The following is a 12,243-nucleotide window of genomic DNA, read 5'->3' as shown; positions in this document are numbered from 1 at the left end:
TAAAGAAACCATCAATGATCCATTAACTTAGTTGTGGAACGTGTAAAATAAAGACTAGCAATCTTTTCACCTTTTGTTTTGTATTTTTTTTTTAACAGCAAACATATACAGATTCATGTTGACTCTGTAAACCAAATCGGCAACTCCGCATCCATGTGAATGACGAAGGACGTTTGTTTCATAGCACTGCGTAGCTACCGCCCGTAAGTTCTCTGTTCGGGGTACATGAACAATATCTGAGTTTAGGAAACTTCCTATTAAAAGCTTAATATCTTCCAGATAACTTTCAAATGCTGGTCATTCTTCTGGTTCCGAAACCATCTTCACCATCTGAGAACAATCCGTTGCAAATGTTACCTGAGACTGTCTTACATTCTTCTTACATTCCTTGCCCCTAATAAACCATCAAAACCCGGTAAAGTGCTATACCAGCCTTGGCCGGAAAATACCTCCTTATCCTTCCATGATCCATCTATGAAACACCATCGTCCTTGAGTCACTAATGTAGAACTAGTTTGTACCTGATGCCCCCTCGTTGGGTCATTTACTACCTGTGCCTCAGCCCAGAGTGATGATTCCAATTCTGCTATTTGAAGTGTTTCCCTTGGATCAATATCCAAATTGCTAAAACTTTGTTATTCCGGCCTTTCCATATATACCATAATATCCATGCAAATTGATGATCATCCATCTTGGGATTGACTCTCCAAAAAAGATTATTTATATTAGCGAAAAATAACTAATAGGAAAAATATTGGGAGGCGATGGTATCTTAGATAGTGCTCACACTTGACGTGCTGGAGGACATTAAAAAAATCCATGGTTTATTGATTCCTCCGGATCCATCGAGCACAACATATATCCCCTTGTATCCTTCTCGCCTTTAGATTTTTCATGATCACTATACATCCTGAGAGGAGTTGCCATAAGAAATGCTTTATCTTCGGAGGACATCACACTTTCCAACAGAAAGCTTTTAGTGCATCCACTGTGGGTCCATAAAAATTTTGTGGTTTTTCCTTATCAGGATATACCCGCTCCACTTGATAACCTGATTGGACCGAGTATTTCTCATTGTTAGTAAAATGCCATCCATTCCTATCGTCCATCTGGTTTCTGCTTAATGGGATACTTTCAATAATTCTTACATCACGAGGATCCACCAAAGCCCTGATTGCCTGTAAATTCCATGTTTGGGATTCCAGATTAATGAGGGAATCCACTCTGAGGTCTGGGTAACTGTTTTGAAGGTTTTTGTTTGCTGGTCTCGGGCGTACCTTTTGTTTTGTATGTTCTCAAAATCAAGACTTGTTTATCCCATTCCCATGAATTGCTTTTTTTTTTAATTTTTGAATCAGATGTATACTTAGAAAATTATGTTTATCTATAAATGTCATATAAATATGTCTATGAACTTTTATATTTATCTTTGTTAACTAAACATATATACATTAAATTGTATTAAAAACTAGGTCCCGTGTACTCCATGAATACTCTCCAATTTTTCAGTAACTCGCTAGGCCCGTGATGACTGTTTGACTAGCGCATGGTCTAGTTCCGAACAGAGATTGAAACCGATGTATAAATGATTATAATTTTGGGCTATTATAAATGATATATAATTGATACATAAATCATGAGAACAAATCTTATCCGGTTAATAGAATTTATCAGCTAATAAAAATGAGCTTTTTAAAATATGACTCAAAACAAAAAGTGAAACACAAAACTAACCCATGATTTTTTTGGAACTTTCATTTGCCATATTCACCCTAAAAGTTCGGATCATTCACGAAAATGTCATTATATATTTATTTATTTTCAAAAATGAGTATTTTACTCTATCATCCTCATCTTCATCAAGTATTTACAATATTGTCATTGCCATCAATACACCAACCCACCATGAACAACCAATTTGAAGCTCTTAATACACCAAAGTTTCGATTTTTACTCTTCATATCTCATTACTTATGCACACAAACTACATCTCTTTCACTTTCTCTCTATATTCATCATAAAAAACCCAAGATTTTGATTCTAAACTTTGTAAAGTTCAAACTCATAATTCTTGGTCATTAACAAGTGGGTATGTTTCGTGGTGAAGTTCTATGTGATAGGAGAAGCTAATCAAGTTATCTCATTGGTTAAAAATACGAAATTGATTATTTTTTCAGATATGTTCATCAGAAGACTTACGTGTAAGTCTTATGGTCGTAGACAACTTATACGAAAGTCTTCTGGTCAGTACAGATGTTAGTTTTTCTATTGACCTTATGTGTGTTTTAAGAGACGACTTCTCTGGAAGTCTTCCAATTTTTCTTTGTTAACAAAAAAATCTCGAAAATACCAGAGAAGACTTCATGGTAAGTCATCTAGGATACACAAGTTAGTTTTGCAATTGACCGGATTGTTTTAGAAGTTTGACTTTCTCTAGATGACTTACGCGGAAGTCTTACGCCGGAAGACTTCCATGTGAGTCTTCCGAACTCTCGGTGGAAATCTTCTCACTGTCAGGAAAAGTCATCTCGCGTTACTTTTGCAATTGAAAAATAAAAATCAAATATGAAATTTTAATTAGACGACTTCCATGTAAGTCTTCCGGAAGATGACTTACATGAAAGCCTTCCTAAATTTTTTTTCGAGATTCTGGTCAAACCTTTATTATCACAGAAGACTTCGGTGTAAGTCTTCTGCCGGAAGACTTACATGGAAGTAGTCTAATTAAAATTAAATATTTTAGTTTTATTTTTAAATTGCAAAAAGAACCTGAGACGACTTCCATGTAAGTCGTCTAGTTAATGTAATATTTAAGTTTTATTTTTCCGATGGAATACTTCCATGTAAGTCTTCTAGAAAAAATCAAATTTCTGACACAAATCGGTCAATTGCAAACTAACATGTTTATCATAGACTACTTATCGGTAAGTCTTCTTTGGTATTTTGAGATTTTTTCAAAAACAAAAGTAAGCCGATATTTAGAAAGAAAGACTCCCAAAGAAGTCTGTTGTAGAGTAGACTTCTGTGGAAGTCATCCTTTGTAAATTTTCAATTGTAAAAATGACCTAAATGGAAGTCTTTTAGTGGACGACTTCTGTGGAAGTCTTCTACGTTAATGTTTAATAAACTTCCATTTTCTCTAAAACTATAAAGTCTTTTTAACATTGTTAATTCATGATTATTAATCGATATTGGGGCTCCTGAATGAAATTCATAACTTAATTTATTTTAATTATGAGGTTAGCAATATTCATGTTTATTAATGTTTCTAGCTAATTCGGAAGATTTCCAAGGAACTCTTTTATGTTAGTTTTTGAAAACTTGTTAAGTAACTTTAAGATATTATTTTAACTTTAAAAAGTTTTAAGTAACTTCAAGATTATCAAGTTATATGGTTTAATATGTCTTCTTAGATCATAAGATATGCTTTCAAATTTTCATGAGATTTAAAATTTTAATTTTCACTTAAAATTTAAGTTTCCCGCCTAAATTTTAATTTTCTGCTTAAATTTTCCGCTTATATTTTATTTTCCCGCTTAAAATTAAAGTCTTCGGAGAAGACTTCGAAAGATTCCCAGAAAACTTCCCAAAGACTTCTAATGAAAGTGTTATATGTTTGAACTCATGTAATGTTTGATATTTTGTGAATTTGACTAAGTTTTCTTAGAAGACTTCTCCCTTAGTTTTAGTAAATTTGATTAATTTTTGTGTTATTTTATTTTGCTATTGAAGTTGTATCAATAACTTCAATAAATTCAAGTATTTTTGGCAAGATAATATTGCAAACATAAACATATTTACTAAAAAAATCATTAATAGAACTAAAAGAGTACAACTAAAAGAATACACACATAAATCACAAAACATGCCATAAATAACACTATTATACATGGAGTTAGAGATTATTCCTCCACAAAAATAAGGTTGGACTCCACTTGACATGGGAGAAGACTCCGTTAGAAGACTTCCAGAAAGTCTTCTAAGTCTTCTAGGGAATTATGTTTTAGAAGACTTCCGAGAAGACTTCTGAGAAGACTTCCAAAAATCTGACTCAGATCTCAAAACTTGCATATCCAAAAATGTTCAAATGGCTCCAAAACAAAGAAAATGTGTGGAAAATTAGATAGATTTATTTTTATAGAACACACAAAATAGATATCTAACATTTATATATCTATCTTTAAAAGAGTGAAAGATGAGAACCATGTAATAAAAAACCTACAAGAACAAGATAAATTAGTGATAAAGCCATGAGACAAAAAATGAAAAATTGATATAAAGTTTAGTGTTCCAAGTTCAAAAAGATTAGAGAGAGGTTAGAGAGTTTTAGTTTGGGAAAAAGGTAAGAGCGTTATGCGACAAGATGTTACCTAATGAAGAAAAATTAGATATGGAGACTAACCAAAACGCTCAAATCTGTTATGAAAGAGGAGACATGAGAGAAAACTCCGCCAGATGAAGTCAGTCTTCTGGTGCATAATATTTTAGAAGACTTCCGAGAAGACTTCCAGGGTGTGACCCTGATTTCAAAAACTTGCATATCCAAACCCATATATGAAAAACCTGCATGTTCAAAAACGTTCAAATACCCAGATTTGAAAAACCTTTACAGAACACAAAAAAAAAAAGATATCCAAAATTTATAGATTTATCTTTAAATGAGTGGAAGACGAGAACCATGTGATAAAAAAATCTGCAAAAACAAGATAAATTAGTGAGATGAAACAAAAAAAAATGAAAAATTCATATAAAATTTAATGTTTTCAAGTTCAAAGAGATTAGAGAGAGGTTTGAGAATTTTAGTGAGAATCATTACATTTTTGTTGCAGCCATCTGAGAGGAAAAAAGAGAATGTGTATATTTATTTTTTATATATGGAGGCAAAATTTTCCATTTAGGTTACATATTTTCAATTCAGAAGACTCTTAGGGAAGTCTTCTACGTTTAAATATACTACTCGCCCAGAAGACTCCTAGACCTTAAATTAAAACCCTAAACTTAAATAACTAACTAAATAGAAAAAAAAACACTTTACTAAACTTAAAATATATTTTGAAATTGTTTAATATACACGAAACTAAACATATATAGGTTAAATTTTAATTTTCCAAAAAATGTTAAGCTTCCAAAATTTAACTCTAAAAAATACAAACAATACTACAACATATGTTACCAAATGCTTATAATTACATGATTTAGAAAATTTCCCCATCAAAATATTTTTAATAAAATTTATAAATTATTTTTAAGATCAACAATATGAGAAGATTTCTTGGAAGACTTACAAAGCCTCCAAAAGAGTTTCAGGGTTTATATTCGTAAAAGTACATTCTGTTTTTTTGTTTGGTGTTAAGGAACTACTTGTAATTTTACTAGTATTTTGAGTTAGTTTTGCATTTGATTCAAGTTAAGGTATACTTTTGTGTTTAAAATCAGGTTATGGTCATATTTTGTAATTTCTCCAATAAAAAATCTATGAGTGTGTAGTCGATAAATTCATCTTACGGGAGACGACAACAATATGAAAAAATATGATTAGTAAAAGTTTGTTTGGCAAAACCGTACAGCATTGGTTATCGTCTATCACATTTTCAATTTGTTTACATAGTTTTCGGAATTATCAGTAACTAACCATGGTTGATATACAGTAATAGGGTTAAGTTATGAACATTGGTTGTATATAATAGGTTAAGTCTAATTAATAGGTCCAACAATTTTTTTATAGTAGATTTTTAGAATGATAAGTTTGAATCTTTTTATATTTTTATTATGGATTATGTATATTTATTTTGTTAATTATTATGTTGTTGTATTTTATAATTTAATATAAGTTATTAGTGCATTTAAATTTTCAGCTAATTTAATTATTAATTTTATGAATTTGATGATATTGAAAAGTATAAAGTTATAATATATGATTTTATTAAGGTAGAAATGAAAACTTGTAAAAGTGAGGGACCATTTATAAAGAAAAATTTTCAATTTTAAAAATAGAGTAAATGAATAGTGTTACTCTATATTTGGAATAATATTGTTCTTTTTTTTTTTGTGAAACGGAGTAATACTGTTTATTCTTCTATATTTGGTGTAATATTGAAATGACTTTTATTTTATATCGGGTGTTTAGAGGGAGAAATAGAATAATCGAGAAAGAGCTCTAACAATTTTGTTAAATGTGAACCAGAGAATAGATAGAGAATCCATTTGGGTGTAACATAAAACTACAAAGCCCATTAGGTGATTAGTCGAGGCCCAAATTCTGAACCCAGCCAGCTTGTGAACTTATTAGTCATCTTCAACCCTTCTAATAATCACCGTCTTCTTCTCTCTCGCTTCCCCTTTTAGTATACGAGTTTCTTTCTAGGGTTTCCTCCAGATTCATCTACCAAATTCTTGCTCACGCAGTAGCATCGAAGCTCTCAATTCTGGAGAAACTTTGAGGTAATTTGATCTCAATTCATCGAATTGGATTCGTACTGTACAGATTACAATTCGTCTCTGAACTTTCTTGTTTCGATCTCTGAGTGAGTTTATGATGCTTCGTTTGTGTTAGGGTTGTCGTTCACTCTCCATAGAAGAACTGTTTCGTGGAGTGGGATTAGTGTTTCTATGCGTGATGGCGATCGAGAAGAGTAACGTAAAGCTCTCTAGGTTTGATTCAGAGTACTCTCATGACAGTGATGAATCTATGTCAAGTTACCAAGGAGAGGACAGGCTTGAGCTGCAACGTAAAACCTCAGCGGTTAATGTTGATTCTGAGGCTGATGATGATGGGTTTGTTGATGATGATTCTGGAGCAGGCTCTGATGATTTTGATCTGCTTGAATTGGCTGAATCTGGTGCTGAGTTCTCTCAGGTTGGGAACGTGACTTGTAGCGTTCCTTTTGAGTTGTATGATCTCTCTAGTCTTGAAGATATACTCTCTGTTGATGTTTGGAACGAGTGTCTCACTGAGGAAGAACGGCTTAGCCTCTCATTTCATCTTCCTGACCTTGATCAGTTCACGTTTATGCTTACTCTGAAACAGCTTTTTGAGGGTCGTAATTTCCACTTTGGCAGTCCGGTTAAGAAACTGTTTGACATGTTGAAAGGTGGGCAGTGCGAGCCGAGGAACGTGCTTTATCTCGAGGGCCGTAATTTGTTTATAAGGACAAAACATTATCATACTCTGAGGAAGTATCATAATGACATGGTCGTGAATCTTTGTCAGACAAGGGATGCTTGGGCAGGTTGTAGAGGGTACAGTGTCGATGAGAAGCTCCGGGTCCTGAATATCGTGAAAAGTCAAAAGACTCTAATGCGCGAGGAAAAGGACTATTATGAGGAGGATTCATCAGAAAAGGAAGAACCTTTTGATGGGCCATGGAGCAGAAAGGTAAAGGATAGGAAGTCTGCGCAGAACAAAAGTGCCCGTCATTCAGGTTATGTTGTTGATTCAGGTTTGGAGTTTCCTAGGCAGTGGCAGCCTACTGCTGCAGAACAGGATAGATATGGCAAACCAAAGTCGAAACCGAAGACAGCAACACTGAAATTTCCCTTTGATAATACGTCTGTTGGGCCATATGCTTCAGGTTGTAATGGGTTAGGTATGACCTCTGCATACAACACCTCTTCTCTCGCTAGGCAGAAGTATGGTTCTCATTTGGGTCTTGGGTCAGAAGATAATATGGATGATGATGACCAGGATCCACTCTTTGGAACAGGTTCTTGGCGGGATCAGGATATTGTTGTTAGAAAGAAATCTGGATTCTTGAGGCTTGGAAAGAAACATAAGTTTTCCAGGGAGGGAGAAATGAATTCCGAACATTTCATGGGTCCACCATATTCAGCAAGGCAGTCCCACAGCAATGTTGCAAAGTCAAGCAAATATGCAAATCAAATGAAGCCCGTAAAAGGTAGTCTGGCAGACCTTCGTGGGAACTTCTATCGACATGGGAAGTATCATGGAGATGAATTTTCGGTTGACCCCAGATATATATCTGATGACTTGAATGGTAAAAGCAGAAAAAGGAAGTCTGAGAGGGACTCACCTGATACTAGTTTGAGAACTTATAGAGCTTCTATGCAGCAAATGAATGAAAGGTTCTTAAATTCTGATTTTCGTGAGAACCAAGTGCAGGATGGTGAAAATTTAGATGCCAGGTTGGTTTCTTGCAGTTCTGGGTCCAAAAGGAGAAAGGTTAGAGAGTCTTTGATGGACATCGAGAGGAGGGAGGATAATGGTCATATGCGGCTTTATTCTGACATCCAGCCGGTTTGTGATATTACTGCCTCAAAGAGAAAGGGAAAGAAGAAAATGGAGGTTGATGTTGATTTTCTCGATCTGGAAACCTCTGAAACACCAAAAGTAGGAAAGAGTGCAAGTGAAGCAGAGGTGGAAACCAAACCGCAGAAGAAGCCGTATGTGTTGATCACACCGACAGTTCACAGTGGCTTCTCCTTTTCCATCATGCATCTTCTTACAGCAGTGCGTATGGCAATTACAAGCTCTTGTCCTGAAGATCCATTAGATGTTAGCAAACCTATGGCAGTGGAGACTACAGAACATGAAGCTGGAGAAAATGGTGCTCCCATTCCCAAGGATGCAGAGGATAACAAGTCTCCACAGCAGGGAAGTGAGAACTTGCCATCCCTCACTATCCAGGAGATTACTAGCTGTGTCACGTCAAAGCCGTTAGATACTTTGATCCTCAAGGCACAAGAGCCGCTTCAGGATTTGATTAGAGGAGTTCTGAAGATCTTCTCGTCGAAAACCTCACCTCTAGGGGCAAAGGGTTGGAAGCCACTTGTAGCATTTGAGAAGTCCAAGAAATGCTGGTCTTGGATTGGCCCTGTTCTCAGTCCTTCGGATCAAGAAACTGTTGAAGAGGTAACATCGCCTGAAGCTTGGTGTCTCACGCACAAGATGCTTGTCAAGTTGGTTGATTCATTTGCAAACTGGCTGAAAAATAGTCAGGAAACTCTTCAGCAAATAGGCAGTCTTCCCGAACCACCATTGTCACTCATGCAGTGTAACCTTGATGAGAAAGAAAGGTTCAAGGATCTGAGAGCACAGAAGAGTCTTAACACGATTCCCCAGAGTTCTGAAGAAGCCAGAGAATATTTCCGCAAAGAAGAGTTTCTGAGGTACTCAATTTCTGACAGAGCGTTTGTGTACACGGCTGCTGATGGTAGGAAGTCGATTGTTGCTCCTCTGAGAAGAGGTGGAGGGAAGCCAACCTCAAAAGCCCGGGACCATTTCATGTTGAAACGAGAGAGACCACCACATGTCACAATTCTCTGTCTTGTGAGAGATGCCGCTGCCAGATTGCCCGGTAGTATTGGGACAAGAGCTGATGTTTGTACCTTAATAAGAGACTCACAGTATATCATGGAGGATGTAACCGATGTACAAGTAAATCAAGTCGTTAGTGGTGCATTAGATCGTTTGCACTATGAGCGGGACCCTTGTGTACAATTCGATGCTGATAGGAAGCTGTGGGTGTATCTACACAGAGACAGAGAAGAAGAAGATTTTGAAGATGATGGTACTTCGTCCACTAAGAAATGGAAGAGGCCGAAGAAGGAAGCGGCAGAGCAAACAGAGGAACAAGAAGCTGTTGCTTTAGCGTTTAATGGGGATGAAGAGCAAACAGGAAACGAGATGGGTTCAGAAAAGAAGACTGTGGAGCCTGCTGGTGTAGACTGGGATCAAGGAGCAGCAGACCAACTTTGTAATGGGGCTGAACAAGCTGCAGAGGAGGAGCAAGATGTTGAGAACACTGCGCATGGTAATGAGACAACGATGTGGGAGCCTGTTGTTTCAAATCGTGTTGAGGATAACACATTTATCTGCCAAGAGAACTCAGTGGCTGATGATTTTGACGATGAAACATGATTGGTGAGATGCATTGATACCATGTAGGTTTCGAACTCTTTTTCTTTCATATTGTGTTTGATTGATCAGTCATCATACAGAGTCCAAGTTCATTTCCATTGCGTAATACTGTGTTTTGTTTTTAATGATGGTTTGGCAATAGTGAATCCTTCTAACAAGACAACACTTTGTCATTGATTTGTATTTTCAGGTGAAAATTCCAGAGGTTAGTCCCTTAGCAGAGAGATATGGTATGGATTTTAATGGCGACATTGATTTGGGTTTGGTCCCAAAAGATGTCAAAAAGAGTGAGATGACAGAGGCTCTGTCACAAACATGTTGAAAAGGTTATTCATGTTGTTCTCATGCTATATATCTTGTTATTTTTTAGAAAAGGGGAAGTTAGTGGTGGAGTTTAGTGAATCACTCGTCAATAATATTAATGAAAAATGTTTGATCAGGTAAAATTTAATATACAAGGTGATATTAATAGAAAAATCAGAATTCGTTATGATGACTCATGACATTCATGCATTTCGTTAAATGTATTCTCGTAACTGGATAAGCCCCATGAAACACGGATGGTTGATCTCTTATGGTGATTCACCACATTCCTTGTGAAACACAACACGGCTACAGAATCGTACATCAATAGTAGCCTATGCAGTATTCACCTTCTTTATATTTAATCATATTTGTTATGTCAACTTCGTTATTGTTGATCTGATATAGCTGCTGCCGCCCTTAAGTTATTAACTCAATTATCGCTCGATATTTGTTGAACTTTCTGTGAGCCAGAGAATTAAAAAAGAAGAGAAAGTGGACAAGATTTTAGTCTGACCTCGATTTGATTTTCCATGTGTAAAGCAAACCAGTCTTGTAAAACAAAGAGAATTTGCTTTTCATATGCACGATGTTTCGTGTATTTTCGGTGAATGACGAACGAGAACCCCTATTCATATACTATAGTCTATACATATTACTTAATAACTCAGACCCTAAGTTTATACCTATTAACTGTAGCTGACATTATGAGTTGTTCAAATGTGATATCGACTACATGCGTAGAACTTGATAACTTCACCCACCTCCTACACCTATATATTCCTTACATATGTCTGTCTAACAAAAACACTTCACTCACTCATTATTATTGCCGTTATTTACTGTTTTTGTATTTGTCTATTTCAAAAAACTATATTTACTTCGAACACCTCTAATTCTAGTGTTATTCAATTGCTACTTCAAACAACTACATAAATGATAATTCTTAAGTAGTTCTTAAAGTGTTGTTGGCTACAAGAAAACACAAGCTTAACGAGGAAAATTAACGAGGAATATTTTTCCTCATTAATTTACGTCGACTTTACGAGGAAATTACGCGGAAAAATAAAATCAGCGTTATTTCCTCGTAAAGTAACGACGAATTCGTCGTAAAGTCGATGTAAAGTGACGTGGCTTTTACGAGGAAATCGTATATCCTCGTACATTCCACGTAAACTTAGCGTGGTCTTTACGAAGAAATAATTTACGTCTACTTAGCGACGAAATTTTGAATCCACCAACTTTGTTTGTCACACGTTTTTTTCGGCCAGCTAACTAATTTTCGTCGTAAATTCATAGAAAAATTACAATTACCAGATTCGAAAATTTTCTATAAATAGAGATGTTTGAACATCATTTTAAACACAACAACAACAAAAAAAACGTGAAAGAAAAAAAATGGCTGGCTCCGGGAATATTTTTGAGTTGCGGAAGTGGATGTATATGCATAGAGATGCTAACGGGAGAGTGACGAAAGAATACCTTGCGGGGCTGGAGACATTTATGCATCAAGCAGATTCAACACAGCTCGCCCAAGAAAGTGGTAAGATGTTCTGTCCTTGTCGGAAATGCAACAATTCGAAATTGGCAAACCGTGAAAATGTTTGGAAGCATTTAATAAATAGAGGTTTCACGCCAAATTACTATATCTGGTTTCAACATGGAGAAGGTTATAATTATGATCAGAATGAAGCTAGTAGTAGTAATAGCAATTTTCAGGAAGAACCGGTCGATCATCATTTGCATAATGAACATAGTTACCATCAGGAGGAGATGGTAGATTATGATAAGGTTCATGATATGGTAGCTGATGCATTCGTAGCTCATGATGAAGACGAAGAACCTAATATAGATGCAAAAAAGTTTTACGAAATGTTAAACGCAGCAAATCAACCACTTTACAGTGGTTGTAGAGAATGTCTCTCTAATTTGTCGTTGGCTGCTAGAATGATGAATATTAAAACTGATCACAATCTATCTAAAAGTTGCATGAACGAATGGGCAGACTTGTTTAAAGAGTATTTGCCGAAAGACAATGTGTCTGCTGATTCTTATTATGAGAT

At 35.6% G+C, this 12,243-nt stretch overlaps 1 protein-coding gene across 2 annotated transcripts; it reads left to right on the top strand.

The window, feature by feature from the left end:
• The first annotated feature begins 6,292 nt into the window (after window positions 1-6,292).
• LOC106406832 lies at window positions 6,293-10,246 on the top strand. 2 transcript variants are annotated; one of them, XM_048750758.1, is made up of 3 exons: window positions 6,293-6,441; window positions 6,554-9,880; window positions 10,068-10,246. In XM_048750758.1, exon 2 carries the CDS (start codon window positions 6,617-6,619, stop codon window positions 9,875-9,877), a length of 3,261 nt encoding a protein of 1,086 aa, XP_048606715.1. In that variant the 5' UTR covers window positions 6,293-6,441; window positions 6,554-6,616; the 3' UTR covers window positions 9,878-9,880; window positions 10,068-10,246. The 2 variants fall into 2 exon arrangements, with proteins under 2 accessions (XP_048606715.1, XP_048606714.1); XM_048750757.1 differs by having other exon boundaries at window positions 6,554-9,900.
• The last annotated feature ends 1,997 nt before the right edge of the window (window positions 10,247-12,243 follow it).

This window comes from Brassica napus, chromosome C3 (assembly GCF_020379485.1).
Source record: "Brassica napus cultivar Da-Ae chromosome C3, Da-Ae, whole genome shotgun sequence".
Lineage (NCBI taxonomy): Eukaryota > Viridiplantae > Streptophyta > Magnoliopsida > Brassicales > Brassicaceae > Brassica > Brassica napus.
Note: the sequence above shows the minus strand (reverse complement) of the source record. Positions and strands in the feature narration are given on the sequence as shown.

Bases quoted from the DNA above. Each gene is read 5' to 3' on its own strand.
- LOC106406832 (XM_048750758.1), top strand. From the start codon at position 6,617: ATGGCGATCGAGAAGAGTAACGTAAAGCTCTCTAGGTTTGATTCAGAG.